The sequence below is a fragment of the Platichthys flesus genome, chromosome 13 (assembly GCF_949316205.1).
Source record: "Platichthys flesus chromosome 13, fPlaFle2.1, whole genome shotgun sequence".
Classification (NCBI taxonomy): domain Eukaryota; kingdom Metazoa; phylum Chordata; class Actinopteri; order Pleuronectiformes; family Pleuronectidae; genus Platichthys; species Platichthys flesus.
Window position 1 is genome coordinate 1,881,096 of NC_084957.1, and position 16,625 is coordinate 1,897,720.

The following is a 16,625-nucleotide window of genomic DNA, read 5'->3' on the forward strand; positions in this document are numbered from 1 at the left end:
AGCAATCACAGACTCTCATCAGAGAATAACCGTGATTTCATTATGAAATGTCCACAGAGGAAATAAAGACTCTGGGAAACAGCAATAACCGAAAGAAGAAGCAGAATCTTATTTTTAACAGCCAGAAGCAGAGTGTCAGTACAAAGCAGTGGGAGGAAGCAGGAGTGCAGTGTTGCTTCTTGTGTTTCTGTTTCTGCTCCTCGTCTCCTGCTCTCGTCTTTTTCTCATTCGCTTCCTCCGCACGATGATTCACGGCGACTCGCTGCCTTCAGAAGCACCTGACCGTCCCCCTCCACTTATGTCGCTCACAATCCACCACCCTCTGTGTTATTATCGGCGCTCGGCACTTCTCTCGCTCTCCAGCCGTTCGTTTTGCAAGGCTGAATAAAGCTGGCGACGGGGCGAGCGACCACAGGGATGAGGCGAGAGAGAGAGAGAGAGCCCTGGTTTTATAACTGCAACAATATCTGACATCATTTCTTGAAATGTCACAGTTCCTGGGATTTAATGTGGAGAAACTGCAGAAGTTCACTGAATGAACCTTGTTGTTGAGCGTAAAATCTGATTTCAGTGCAGATCCTGTATCTATCTGTGCACGTGAATTGTCCTGTATTGAAATGCACATGTTGTTCTTCCTGAATAATCAAATGAATTCTTTAGAACCGAGAACTGGGAGGAGGGACAACGTTAGACACACCCTCTCGCCTCTGGAGTTTATGATCCATGTTCAACTCACACATGAACATTGTCCTAGTAAATGTACTTTGATAAATGTGACATTAAATTCAGCATTAGTGTTTTTAAAGAAATATATATATAGATGACTAGTTACAGCTCAAACACAGTGAAGTGTTCAGTGTGTCTCCGGCTCAGTGAAGATGTCGGAGCTCGTCACAGCAGATATGAAATCTCTCTGTTGTTCTGTGACTACCTCTGTTTTCATATCACTGGTGTTTACTGCCAGTCACCACAGGAGCAGATGAAACCCCCCCCCACCAGCTCCTCATCCGTCAGGGAACTCTCTGACTGTTTGTATTTACGAGGAGTCTGTTGTTTTCAGGCCGACTTCCTCCACTGGTGCAGCAGTGTGTGTTTTAATAGACTGTAAGAAAGAAAGCGGAGCCCTGCTGTGTTTCCTCTTTCAGACACGGGGACATTGTTCAATTAATTATTAAATATTATCTTAAAAATAATTTCCTGCAGCACGTTTACTGGAGATTCCTGAGAATAATGCAGAATCGAGTTTGGACTCTATGAATAAATTAATTAAGATGTTGTGTGTGAGCTGCGTGTCGTCCTCTGAAAAAACCATTAAGGAATCAATTAACTTAAACGAAACAAAAAGAAACTGGTTTGAAACTGGTTTGAAACTGGTTTGAAACTGGTTTGAAGAGAGATTTCAAACGATGAAGTCACAGTTCACTTTACACATGACAACTGTTGCTTTGTGTAATGAACCAGAAACAACAACAATGACAGCTTCATACCGGTTCCTCCACATATGATTTAATATATTAATAAAATAATTTCCTGATTCCTGTGCTCTGGACCTTGAAGAGGACAGAGGACAGAGGACAGAGGACAGAGGACAGAGGACAGAGGACAGAGGACAGAGGACAGAGGACAGAGGACAGAGGACAGACGTCTTCACACATTTAATAAAGATAAATTCATCAATAACTCAAATAATAATCCCCAGTTTCAGCTACTCTGAATATTAAAGGCTTTAGATCAGACTCATGGAGAATCCTTAATGTTTGTATTGAGGGGATGAATATAATATTAATATGTGATGATGTGTTTTCGTTCTCAAAGCTTAAAGTAGGGGAACTAATTACATCTATAGTTAATCATTCATTGTTATCAAGTGGTTTTATGGGTCACTTGCAGCTTCATGCTCAGATAAGATGAACTGAGCTAATCTGCTGCAGCTTCATCTGAAACACAACTTTAATATTTTCTCCAACCGCTGGGTCGCTTTGGAAACTGTCGAGGTCACGACCTCCAAAACTCCACCGAATAATGATCATTATGGAACCATGGAAACACACGTGAGCGGCAGCACATGAGAGCGAGAGGGAGAGAGAGAGAGAGAGAGAGAGAGAGACAGAGAGAGACAGAGAGAGACAGAGGTAAAGAGAGACAGAGAGACAGAGAGGTAAAGAGAGAGAGAGAGAGAGAGTCAGAGAGGTAAAGAGAGATAGAGAGACAGAGGTAAAGAGAGAGATAGAGAGAGAGTCAGAGAGGTAAAGAGAGATAGAGAGACAGAGAGGTAAAGAGAAGGAGAGAGAGAGAGAGAGGAGTTTTCCCTGATCATCAGAAGGAGATCTGGTTAAACCTCGGTGGTGTTGGGTTCGTGTCCCGTCGTGTTCTGTGTGTCACCTGATGATGAAGCTCCACACCCAGTGTTTGTTCAGCTCCAGGCCTCAAGCTACACTCAGGTGATTGTGCTGCAAACACAATATGATGATGACAATCGCACAATATGATGATGACATGAAAAGCTGCTCGTGTGAAAACAGATTATTACTGCTGACAATTATCTGGAGGCGATTCAATGTAGAATCCATTCTTCACTCAAAACATGGAAAGAATAAAATCAAACATCAGACTCTTGTTCCACTGGAGGAACAAAGTTTTCACAAAGTGCAGGTTCGGACCTCGCAAAGGTAATTAAGTATTAAGTTATTACCTTTATTTAAAAACAAACTATATGTGTGTGTGTGTGTGTGTGTGTGTGTGTTTCCATTTGAATATGCTCTTCACTCATGCCCCCCCTCCAGTTACTTTGCAGTGTAACATTTCATTTCCTACAACGATCTGCTTCAAAATAAAAGAACCTTGTTCAAACCCTCTGATGAGGTCATTTCAGCCTGTGACCTGTTTTCACTTCAGATTCAAGTTGCTTTATGAAAACAGTGCACGTCTGGGGTTGGGGGGGGGGGGGGGGGGGGGGGGGGGGTCATCAAGGCGGGTCCTGTATGCCGTTGTCATGGTAACAGGTGTGTGCATGTGCGTGTGCGATGCGGTGCCAGGGAACTCCGCTGTAGTCCTGATGAAGTCAGAGCAGCCGTCACTCTGGCAGCTGCACAACATTCCTGCACACGCACACACACACACACACACACATACACACACACTCAGCAGCTCATGACTACCTTCAGTGTGTTCATTGTAACAGACGATAATCACAACACACAGGCCGACACACCCAGCGGCCTCACAACACGTCAGCTGCAGTGGAGCCGGCTCGTATCTGTGCAGCCACGCAGGACGTCTGCAGGTTCAGATCAGATCAGATCAGATCAGATCAGAACATCACAACATCACAACATCACAACATCATAACCAGAGGAGCAACCGATTAACCACGTGAGAGGTCTGGATCTGATCTCCAGCTGAACTCGAGTCCGTAAGAAGAAGAAACGTGCGCGTCACGATAACATCATTAGTGACATTCCTGCTCTGTGCAGCAGCAGAGATTAAATACCTCAGTGCCCAACGTGATAACACAACATTTGTCTAGATGGATTCAAAGAGGACTGGCCTCGTTCACACAAAGGCCCAGGAACCGCTTTTACAACTAAAAACTAAATTTCACAATAAAAGCCTGGCAGAGAATTCTTCTGCAACCAAAATGCTGAATATCTGAACATTATTCACAGTTTTTTAAGATGAAACAATTCGTGAATCGATCAAGACGTCGAGTGGCGGATTAATCAGTCGCTGTGCTCGGTGGATTCAGTCACGAGAGCAGAGTTAATGTTTCGTGTCGTGTTCACGTCATCGATCAGTCACAACCCGTCCTGACAGAGCAGACGAGACCGGAGAGCGGCTGAGACGAGCGACCAAATCATCTGCACCGAACCTCAAACTCATTTCCTTATTGGAAGATTCACGTCTGCAACCAAAAGCAAAACTGTAAAAAAAAAAAACTTGAAAAGAAGCAAAAACACACTGAGAAGGAAGAAGACAAAAAGAAACATGGAAGAAAAAAACAGAAAAGAACCAGAGAGCAGCTCGAGAGTAACTGAGAGACTCAGTGTAAACGAGAAGAAGCTGGAAAGTGGAAGAGAACCAGAGAAGAACCTGAAGAGAACCAAACAAGACCTGATATGACACAGCGAAGGTTAAACAGCAGAGTGTGTCTGTGTGTGTGTATGTGTGTGTTGCCCTCTAGGATGAAGCTCAGTCTCTAGAGTCCCCCCCCCCCCCCGGATATCTATATATTACCAGCACGTGCCGGTGACCTCTCACACAAACACTCCATCACGTTCTCTCTCGTCTTCACCTTCTTCAACCTGTGGAAACACACTCCTCCTCAGAGGGAGCTCAGAGAAACATGGCCGACGGCGATGTGAGGGAGCGACAGCTGTGCGACGCAGAGATGTGTTTATACTGATATGTGTGTGTGTGCAGAGAGGGGGGGGGGTTACAACAGGAAGTGATTTGTAGATATATAAACGGCGTGCACCCCCACTCCTCTCTCTCTCTCTCTCTCCTCTGCCACAGTCGCTCTGGAAGCAGCTCAACTTTAAACTACTTTGTGTTTTTCAGCTATTCACTTAAAAAATGTCTGCTCGGGAGTTTTAACTCCAGAGCTGGAGACCTGCACCTCCTCTGGAGTGAAGGTCACGGGTTTAAATCCCACATCAGTCGCATTAACTCTAATAACAGACATGAGCTCTCTCCCTCTCTCCCATGCTTTCAGTGAGTGTCTCTCTCTCATTTCCTCTCTCCCATGCTTTCAGTGAGTGTCTCTCTCTCATTTCCTCTCTCCCATGCTTTCAGTGAGTCTCTCTCTCTCTCTCTCTCTCTCTCTCTCTCTCCTTGTAGCAGCAGCTGGGATGAGGTGGTGTGTTCCCACAGAGACGTGGCACCAGCAGCACTGTGACACTGGGACACAGAGGACCCTCAGTGGGCCTATCGGCTCTGCTTTGCATGCTCATGCACACAAAACGCACAACAACAACAACAACAACACAGAATCACAAGGGAAAACGTTGTCATTTCTCTTGACCGGTTTCCAGGAGAACGTCGGGAACAAATCATTGTTCACTCGCGGGCACAGGGGGAGTCGGACGGGCGAGCGGGGCGAGCGGAGCGGAGCGAGAACAATCAAGTGAAGGAACACAACGGGAAACACATCAAAGTGGAGCTGAATGGAAGAGACAGAGCGACTGGAGAGGAGCAGCAACACAATGTGGAGTCTGAGTGCAGCTGGTGCAGGAGGCAGGGAGGGATCAGAGACCCACATGGCTCTGTGTCGGAGCCCAGACCAAAATAAACTCCTATCAAACACAGACAGGGATCCACCGAGGCCTTCTTTAGAGTCTCCATCACGTTCACCAACAGGAGGCTCATCTGTGCACGTTCCACTTCACAACCCGGTGTTTAAGGGAGAATTGGCCGGTTTCACAACACAGCTTTAAAACATGAGCAGCAGACGGGACATAGAGCAGCAGACGGGACATAGAGCAGCAGACGGGACATACAGCAGCAGACGGGACATAGAGCAGCAGACGGGACATAGAGCAGCAGACGGGACATACAGCAGCAGACGGGACATAGAGCAGCAGACGGGACATAGAGCAGCAGACGGGACATAGAGCAGCAGACGGGACATAGAGCAGCAGACGGGACATAGAGCAGCAGACGGGACATACAGCAGCAGACGGGACATAGAGCAGCAGACGGGACATAGAGCAGCAGACGGGACATAGAGCAGCAGACGGGACATAGAGCAGCTGGAGTCAGAGGGTCGGTCCGACACACAGGACCAGGGTGAAGAACAGCATCTCTACTTCAGAGACAGAATCCTGATGATTAAGAGAAAGTACTTTCCTCTTTGCTTCAGACAGCTTTGTAAGGGGGCGTGTCTGATGTGGGGATTGTTGACGTCACATGACATGTTTTCTCCTTTTATCATAGACTTTTTAACTTTGCTCAACTTTTACAGCCACAAAAAAAAACAGTTTGGGTTTTTTTTGATTGATCTTAAACGTGACTGGCCTCAGAATGAAATCATCAAATTCCAGTGTGAACATGTGCAAACACACATTCCTCCCGCTGCCTCTGCACCTTCACTGCAACAACACAAGATCAAATAGTTGCTGTCAGATTCATTTTCAACACGTGGATCTGCAGCTTCACTATCATATCCTCATGTTTCACTTCCCGCCTCCCTCGACTGCTGCCGGTCTGAGTTCATCCTCCACGTCTTGTTACTGGGACTCACGAGGAGGGTTTAGATAAAACCAGATAACGTATGGATTCACCGAGCTGAGGGACCGGGGGAGACTCGGCCCTGATGCATCCGGGCTCTACACGAAAGCCGGAGAGAGACAGCGAGCAGTCAGGCGACACAGCGGCCTGTCAGAGACACGTCCAACCACGGGCGTCCCCTGAGCCTCGTCCTGGAGAACCTGTCCATGTGTGTGTTTTCACTCGCTCGTGTGTTAATCCCACTCCGTCTGCGGCGGGTGTTTGCCTTCTGGCCTGTTACACAGTCATGCTGGAAGCTAATTGCTGGTGGTTTGCCGGTGGGAAATGAATATACCAGCCTGACCCTAATGTGTTTAACTTGATTGAGATTAACGTCCCTTTAACTCGCGCTCAGTCCGAGAGGATGCGGCCGCTGCAGCTCATCTGTGCAGAAGTGGCAACGGCCTGAATAACAATGCATGAGTGAGGGAAACGATCCTGGAGGATGAGATGCAGTTAGAGATTTTTCATTTAGAACGGCCCGACGGAATATACACGAGTCTATCAGAAAGATAAACCCTGATCCACAAATCAACTTTTATCAGCCACAGAGAAAAAGGGAGTTTGAAAACTCTTGTGCTTGGCTTCACTCTGCTGCAGCTCGACATCTCTCTGCCGGCCGTGCATCCTTCAGGATTTCCAGAGGGCCTTTCTCCAGAGCCGGAGCACATATAATTGTTTTCTTATTAAACTGGAGAAGGAGGAAGAGTTATTTCTGGCAGAGCGGGTCAGGAGGTGACTCGGCTGCTGGAGCTTTGTCAAGTCTTGGATGGACATGAAACTTTCCCGGATGAATCATCAGCACAAGAGATCACCGAGCGCACAGGGAACTTCTGGTTCGGTTTAGTACAGAGCTTCAGATACGAGGTTGTGTAACAAAGTGAATGAATAAATGCAAAGCTGCTGTTTGAATCCGGTCAGATCCTGGGTCAGTTTGATTCTCTAGACGCTCAGTCTGGTTAGAACATTACAGCTTCAGTCCCGTGTCCAGAGGCTGAATCACCAAACTGACAAACTGCCCTCGAGCCCCAGGTTCATCGTCTCACTCAACTCGGCCATGATGAGTTTTAAAATGTGTTATTCTCACTGAAGAAGAATGTCAAGTGATTGTTCTGCATATTATCCCACAAACTTTTTATTATTTATTATTTTTATCAAAATAACTGATTCAATGAACTAATCGTCAATTTTCTAACTGGTCGATGCAGAATTGGATCTTTGGACACAGTTTGCAAATAGCTTGACTCTTTCATGTCGGGGGGGAAATCAATAAAAAGATAAATTAATATAAGATAAATACCTGACCTGCAGGAGCTGACTTGAATCGTATGCATTTCCACAAATTTATGTGGGTATGTGTGTGTGTCGTGTGTGTGTGTGTGTCCCATAAGTGTGTGTGTGTGTGTGTGTGTGTGTGTGTGTGTGTGTGTGTGCAGACACGTTGTTCTCAGGTTCAGGTGATTGTACGACTATCGACCATGTCAGTGATTAATGTCCATTCTGTCCCACATTCCCTCAGAATTGTAAATTAAATGTTATCTGCTCTTGCTGGTATTTCAACAGAGATACCCCCCCCCCACACCACCACCCACACACACACACACAAAAGAACATGAAGCAGTAAAAATGAGTCTTTGTATTATGTGGAAACAAACGTGGGGAAACATGATGATGATGAGGTGAAATCTCTCCTCCATTACACCCACTCCACATGCAGACTCTCGCACAATATGCAATTATTGCCTCCGTGCAACAGTCGAGAGTCTGCAGACGGAACAAGGGCGTCCTTAATTGCCTGCATGTGTGTGTCTGTGTGTTGTAGAGGAGTGTGTGTGCGGGAGGTAACGTGTGTTGTCTTAGTAATTTGAGCTGCGGGAGCGAACCTCTGCCTCTCGACTGGGAACCTCCAAACCAATCCCCCTAAAATGAGCCGTTTAATCTGGAACCCTCTTCTCCTCCGTTCTGCGTCCAACCTGCCACCGGGGCTTCACCTTTCTGAAGTGAAAGTGAAACTCACTCAAGCTGCCTTCAGATGGATCACCAGGATATCTGCTGGAACATTTGAATCAATTTTTAAAGTATCTAGAACAGCACTGGATACCACAAACACCTCCACATCGGCCCTGAAGTCCTTTGAATTCAATCGAGCTGCAACAAGCTGCACAGACTCATAGACGTCAGTCGTCTAAACACGTCTTCTCTCTCACAATGCTTAATAAAGTTTAAACCAAAGTTCAGGACCTGCCCTCTGGTCTGGATCCAAACCAAACTGTGATCGTCTACTCTAGATTTATCATAATCCTGCTGACACACAAACAAACCAAGCCCTGAACGCTGAGGGTTTTTGTGTTGCTCCCTCTTTATACATTAAGATAAAGAAACAATATGTATTGTATCCTAATGTAATTCATATTTCTGTTTTTATAAGCTTCCTTTAACAAACAACATCTCCCATGAACCCTAGTTGTTGTGGATTAATCATCAGAAGCTGAAGTTTCAGCCTGAAAGATGAGAAAACAGACTAAACCAAGTTCCAGTGAGAACAGTTCTCCATGTGGACGGTAGTTTTAATATATTTATATATTAATATTGTTCCAGTGACTTTAAACCAGAGGTGGTGACATCATCTCTGTGCAGCAGTTTAAACAGTTTCATCATTAAGACGTTTCACATCTGAGAGTTTCCAGGTGATCTGCTTTGATTTGGTCCCAATTTGTAATTCAGGGACAAAAGATTGGGTTTGATAGATTGTGTTTGTTTTCAGGTGTGTGTGTGTGTGTGTGGGGGGGGGGGGGGTAGTCTTTCTGTTTGAATGGAGAAAATGAATGAAGTGCTTCATCTGGTTGTCATTGTAACATCATGATGGTATTACTAGCAGCATCAGCACCTTCAGGCGCAGTACTCCACAGTCCTACACAGTACTCCACAGTTCTCCACAGTACTACACAGTACTCCACAGTACTCCACAGTACTCCAGAGTACTCCAAAGTAATTGGCAGTACTCCAAAGTACTACATTATATCTTTAAAGAAAGACTAATCACTTATTTAAAAATAGTTGCGGTAGAGTAAATTCAACCTTATGATTTTCAACCAGATGTTCAGTCTCTAAACTGTCGTCTCCTTGAGGCAGATTCTGAAAGTGAGGCGGGGGGGGGGGCACTGAGCCCCGGCTGTCGCCGCTGACCGGCGCCTGTGAGCGACATCACCACTCCTCTCTGTCACTTCCTCCACCGGCTGCAGTCAAAGGCCTCTCTGTTCTGCTGGTTCTGCCAGACGAGGCTCACCGAGCTCGAGACCTCGTGGAGACCAGGACCTTCCCTGACACATGGAGCTGAGACGTGGAGCTGAGACATGGAGCTGAGACGTGGAGCTGAGACGTGGAGCTGAGACGTGGAGCTGAGACGTGGAGCTGAGACGTGGAGCTGAGACGTGGAGCTGAGACGTGGAGCTGAGACGTGGAGCTGAGACATGAAGCTGAGACGTGGAGCTGAGACGTGGAGCTGAGACATCAGCTTCAGATGTGAGACGGACTGAGAAGGTCACAAACCTCAGATGCTTTCAACGTCACACCAATCGAAAGACCTCAAGGTCTAGGGTTGTGACAAGTGCTCAGATCATATACTCAAGTAAAAGTACTGGTACCAGAGAGTAATAATACTCCATTACAAGTCTACATACAGAGGTACTGATGTTTAATCAGCTAAATATACCTAATGGATTAAGAATACACCCACTGTTATACCTTTATAAATATATCTCAGGGATTTTAGAAGTATTTAACTGCTGCAGCTGCTCGAGATCGTGAAACTTTTGACATGTATTTGATTAATCGTCTTGTCCAGCGAAAGTAAAAACACGTGAATGGTCGGGAACTCGATTCCTCGGCTGCACGCCATCATCACTACCGGCTCCAAACCACCTCTAAATTACGATTCTTAGTTTCAGGTGATTCGACCCTCGTGAAAACATCCTTGTTGTCAATAGATCATTTTAAATACTAGTAACTACAGCTGTGAGATAAAGTACAGGAAGACGTATGAGAGTAAAGTACAGGTACTTTGATTTACTCCAGTGCAGCACTTGGGTTAATGTACTTGGCCACACTCCACCACAGCGGCTGGGGGGAAAGGTGAGAACCTGCGGTGAAGAGGCTGATCCCCAAACCTGATCCTCGTGCTGCCTCAATCTCGACCAGTGACCTGCAACCTGAGCACTGGTGAGGAGGCTGGAGAACCCCGTCAACATGATGCTCGACCAGTAGGTGACTGGTCTCTACCGCCTGAACCCTGAAGCTGTAAGAAACGAACCCAGTGACAGGAGCTACTGTTTTCAGACACTTTCCGACCACGGGGCTAAATCCTTGAAAATATGTCTCAAAGCTCAAAGGGAAAATGCTTTAATCCGTTAAGATGCTTTTAATTTGCATGATGCGAGTGTTCGAGGTGTGAGGCGGGAGGCCACTGACACCGTGACACGCTTATCCTTTCATCGGAGAATGCGGTGAGGCCACTTTACGCACTGTGGCGTTCGAACATTACGCACATGCGATGCGAGCGAACGTGTTATCAGCTGCTGTCACATCTGCTGCGGCCTCGGAGGACGCAGCTGTGAACTGGTGTGTGAACTGGTGTGTGAACTGGTGTGTGAAACCAGTATCCCTCCTGTGTTTACTGCAGATTCTTAGAGAGACAGGTTCTTCCACTTGTTGCAGCGATCAACCACAAACACTACTCTACTTGTTTTGGCTCCATTTCTCCCAACGCACGTTTCTTTCTTTACACCACTATCTGGGCACTGGGAGCTTACTGGCTCCAGCAGGAGTTTGAACCACTGGTGTTAACAAGCACTTCGGTTTCTTTACCTTGATGATGCTGCTCCGGCGCGGGGCCGTCCTCACGGACTCCAGGAGGATGGTGTCAGTGTCCTGGCCGCCGCCTCCGGGGAGGACCACTCCGCTCCGCCGGCCGCGGGACGCCCTCGGCGGGATGAAGTCCGGAGCTGCGTCCCCGCACAGCGCGTCCCCGTGCCCGTCTCTCTCAGACATGTCGATGAGGAGAAGCGGCTCGACGAGGAGGAAGAAGAGGGAGGATGATGAGGATGAAGAGGAAGAGACTCTAATGAAGTGGGGTCTGATAAAGTTTGACTTGGCTGAGAGTCGGTGCCATCGACCGGAGGAACTGGCTCCGTGCGGCAGCGGCTCGGAGGGACACTAATCACCCGGGTTTGGTTGGCTGTGGTCGGATGTTCTCATCCTCACTGGGCGCGGACAGGAGCTGGTTTCAGGCTGAGAGTCCCAGTTGCTCTCGGTCCCTTCTGGCACCGCGGACACGTCTCAGATCAAAACATCGCACGCACGGCCAGGAACCACTTGGATGAGCTGGCGCGTTCCGCCGAATTACGCGCAACAAGTCTCCAGCGTTCCCCGTGTGGCTCGCGTTGGAGGCGGGCAGGATTTGTGGATAATCCCGCTCCAGCAGCACCAGCAGCACCAGTAGCAGCGGATGATGGGACTGGGGGTGAGGCGCTGGGAGACTCTCCCGCGTGCGGCTGCAGCTCCAGGTGGATTCCTCTCCTTCCGCGTCTCCCCCGGTCACACGTCGCTGTCCGGGTGCAGGAGGCCGGTGGCTGCGCGTGAGGGAGCGGATCCGGTGGCTCCTCGGGCGCGCGGGACTCGATCTGGACTCCGGAGCCTCCGCTGAGGTTCAGAGCAACAACACGAGACTTTGACGAGGACCTGGAAGAGGACTGACAGCAGCACCGCCTCCGACCCGCCACCTCTCCACCTCTCCCTCCCTCCCTCCACCCGGCTCCTCCTACACGCTGCCTCCCCACCCCCGGATCGTGACTGACGCGTGGAGCAGCCAATGCGCACAGCCGCCGTGAGATTTGGAGGCAGCTGAGGCCCCTGATAGGTGGAGCAGCGTGTCCCTCAGGTACAGAGGGATCCGCCCACTTAGTTTCTAATGACCAGAGACCAGACACACACACGTACACGCACACACACCTGGACTGATGTCTGCTTAACTTCTTATTTATGTAATATGGAAATGTGTAATTTGTGTATTTCTGTTATAACACGTTGAAAACCGTCCTGACGTCGTTAAACAAAGTTCTTCACTAAGTCACATGGAAATCTGTGAAGTGGTTTCCAGCGTCATCCAAACAAATGCTGAAGAAAAACAGAAACTCTTCCAGGGCAGGAAATTAACTTAATATTTTAAAGGCTGTTCTGATGTTATCCAGATAAATCTTCATAATCTGTTATGTACTCTAATGTTTTTATTAGTTTTATGGATCATACAAAGCACACTATTAGACCATTAGCAACCAATGACAAGTCAGAACAAAGATCTAAAGAAAGAAAGAAAGACAGAAAAATAAATAATAGATCATAAAGTAAATAAAAGAGAAGAACAACATCCAAACGTTTTAAACCAACAATCCTCTTGTCTGTTGTGAGTCTGTGTTACTTTCCCATGATGCACCTGACTCACATGCGGTGCCCGGCTGACCTCTGACCTGTGATCATTGTCCCGTCGGAGTGACGCGCCGAACAGTAAAGATCTGTCGTCAGTGCGGAGCTGCAATAAACAACCGATACACAACTCATCGCTCGGACATAACTGCCTGTTCTCCTCGTGGGCTCCGGAGGTCAGGGGTCAGGGTCACGGAGACAGCGGCGATTTAGTGTCTTGCACAAGGACACGTGGGCAGCGATGGTCGAGCAGCAGTGTCTCTTTCTGGAGGACATGATTCATCCTGAGCTGCAGCAAACACCTCGTACAGTCATCGTGAATACATCCTGCAAGATAATGTCTCATCAGTACTGGAGAAAGTACTCAAACATTTCAGTGAGGTGAAAGTACAAATACCTCATCAACTTTATCCTCAGGTAAATAATAATAATCTGTTGATTACAGATATTATGCATCATCAGACCCTTGAGAAAATAAATTTACGCTTCAAGAAGCTCAACATTTACACTAAGATTCAGATATTTTAAAAGTATAGATACACCCCCCCCCCCTTTCTTTATTTCCTTCATGTTCTTTATAAGATGTCAAACTCTTGATTCCCAGTTTCATGTGATGAACAAAGTTTAGATCTAATCCGTGTGGATGAAATCGTGATTTGAGCTCCTGGGGGAATATGTCAGATAGAAAATAAGAATAAGTCTCAAATCACAGAGGAAGAATTCTCATTAAATCTCAAGTTACATTAAAATACACTTTAATCTGGATGAAGTTGAGACACAATTCTTTCATGAACTTTGAGTCACATTTAGTGGAAGAAAAGACTTTGAAGGTAAAGAAGCTGAGACTTAAACTCACCGACTGTGTGTGTGTGTGTGTGTGTGTGTGTGTGTGTGTGTGTGTGGACCTTGAGCCACACAGCTGTGGAATGTGGTCAGCTGGTGGCGCCTATTAACGTGCGGCGCTCACCAGTCTCACCTCAGCGACAGAATCTGTGAAACTTGTGTTCATTCGCAGGAAGAAGGAATTTCACACGTTTCTTCATTTTCTCATAGCGACCGAGTTTCGAGAATCAGACGTGAAGCCTCCGTTTATACAACTTGTTACTTCACAGTCACGTTAACACTTTTACTACCACCTCGTGTCCCTGTGAGCGAACAGCCTGAGGACGTTTAACACAAATTAAAAAGATAGAGAAACAATAAAGTTGACTTTCTGTGGACACTCTTGGTGCTACGCTAACTGTGAGCTGACTGCGGACTGTGGATTCAAATATGAAAGTGCTGTTGATCTGCACAGATTTTAAACTGAGGCTGTTTATTAAAGCGGACGAAGACTCCGGGTCCAGAAAGGGAAGCCAATCTGCAACCGCATGAAACCTGCATTCTCTCCTCTGACCAGCAGGGGGCGACTCCACCAGTAGTTTCTATTGAATTCTATGAGAAAGTGACTTCTCACTTTATAACGTCAGTAAAATGTAAGAAGTTTATGTTTCAGTCTCTAGTTTCAAGTCTTCTTCAAACAGCTGATGTTCGTTTAGTGAATTATGATAATTTAGAGTCAGACAGACCATAAAGCATCGGAAATATGGGGGTGTGGGGGGGGGGGTGGATACCACAGTGTGATTGAAAGGTAGCACCGTCAAATGGATGCAGGTTGCAGGTGTAAGTGGGCGTGTCCTGTTGCACTCCTTTTTACTGGAGGCCTGAAAACAGCAGTTCACAAACAACAATATTTCCTTTAACTTTTCCTACAGGTGTGTTTTTGTTTATTTCACATTAATCTCAAACCACATGTAACAGACGTCAGTTTAATAAGAAGAATAAGCACCAACTGTACATAATGGTTCATGCACAGTTTCATTGTTAATAATCTGGATTCATGTTTTCTTTAAATCCTCGACTGTCTGTGTGCAAAGCTCATTAATGTCCCTCAGGATCATAAATAAGAAAATATCAAAGTAGCTTCTGTTAATCTGGAGATAAACTGAGCTTCCTGTTTATTCCCTGGAGGATTTTCTGATCTCATCTCTGACATTGTAACGCCAGGTCACAATCCACCGCTGCTGCAAAGCAATAAACAGATTCCTGAGGAGACGGTGGAATAAAAGACTAAATTGTGTTTTGATCTCAGGGTGAAAAAGTCACTTGAGTGTTTCTGAGTGTCTCTCTGCTGAAAGTCGTGTGTTCCTGCGATGCTGGCACCACGGTGTCAGAAGGGCTTCCAGAGGGCCGACCTGTGTGTGTCTGTGTGTGTGTGTGGTCGTGGTCGTGCACTTGTGAGAGCCCATGTGTAGAATGTGGTCACTACACATGTGCATGATGTTCTTCTTGTCGTCTGCTCGTCGCGTCAGGACCTTGAAAATCAAACGGAGGCTCCTCCTCTTCTCTCCTCCGCGTAAACACACGTCCTCTGTTTACCTCTCGCTTCTTATTGGAGAGAATCAATCATATCAGCAGCAGCGACTCTCCCTGTGTTCACTCGAGCATCTTTCACTCCGACAGGTGTGAAGAACATTGAGCTTCGGGAACTTGTTTGTCAACAGTGACACTGAGGAGAGATCTAAAGATTCACTGTAAAACCAAAAACGTACTTTCAGCCTCTTATCTTTGGTGCATCAGGTTATTTTCCTCTCTGCAGGTCGACAACTACAAGATATTCAGAAAAACAACTTTCTGTAGATTTGCACCAAAGATTCGTAACAAACCACAGATTAGAAATTCATCCTTTAGTGACACGTTTAATAAAACTGCTCACAACTCATTTCTATGATCTTGTTTCCAATAATTTGATCTTAGTTTTCTTTTATTGTAACATGAACCTTTCTTTGACCCTTTCTTATGATCTTATTGTCTTTTAATGTCCTGATAAGTTCTGTTTTAAAAAGTCTGTTCTATGTAAAACACACTGAGACACATTTTGTGCTGTGAGACGTTCGATATAAATAAAGTTTATTGTTACTTCTCAGAGTAAAGACTTGTGTTGGTTTCTTCTCATGTTTGTTGTTTGTGTTTCTCTGTGTTTGCAGTTGTTAGTTTGCAGATCCGACACATGTCAGCACACACATGGACGACACGTACACTCTAAAAGTGTGTGCTTGTGTGTGTAAGCATGTGACAGGTGTGTGTGAGGAGTGTTTGTGTTTCACGGTGTAAAGAGGAACATGTGTCGTGCACTGGTTCCACACACGTCCCGTGTTGTGTGAGTCTCTTCGGTTTCTGGGTCAACAACTCACACCTGTGATGGAAAAGCTCCAAGTTTCTACAGAACTCACTGAACTGATGTTTCAACCAAACACACAACACTTCATTGTTGTGTCCACGTCTCAATAGACACAAACGTCAGGTCACAGTCAACACCAAGGACTCGTCCAGTCACACCATGTTGTACATCTAGGGTCGTAACAAATCACTGACGGGTCAGAATGAGGTATTTATATTCATATTTAATCTTTTTTCTTTACTTCATAGGATATTTATTAGTGGACAATCCTCAATATTGACATCAGCCGCCACTAGATGGCGCCGTCACCAAACAAATCTACACAGACCGCACAGGAGCTAGAGCTGGAGAGATGGAGAGATAGATAGATAGATAGAGAGATGGAGATAGATAGATAGATAGATAGATAGATAGATAGATAGATAGATAGATAGATAGATAGATAGATAGATAGATAGATAGATAGATAGATAGATAGATGGATAGATTGATAGATGGATAGCTTAACTCCTCAGTTCAGTTTGATGTGTAACACAAGTCTGTTCATTTCAGATACAAACTCAAAACCTTTGTTTCGTCTGTTTAGTTAAGTTGAGTCTGTTTGTTTGTGTTGTTTTGTGTAACACTGCTAAACACAACCTCAGTGTGTGTTTTTATTGTGTCT

General features: G+C 46.1%; 1 protein-coding gene across 1 annotated transcript in view; it reads right to left on the reverse strand.

The window, feature by feature from the left end:
• Positions 1-12,017, reverse strand: part of plcl1 (phospholipase C like 1) — a 60,955-nt gene extending 48,938 nt beyond the window's left edge. The window contains exon 1 of the mRNA XM_062402782.1: positions 11,128-12,017. Coding sequence (XP_062258766.1) covers positions 11,128-11,310 — 183 coding nt within the window. The 5' untranslated portion in view covers positions 11,311-12,017. The remainder of the gene's footprint in view (positions 1-11,127) is intronic.
• Positions 12,018-16,625: the final 4,608 nt, after the last annotated feature.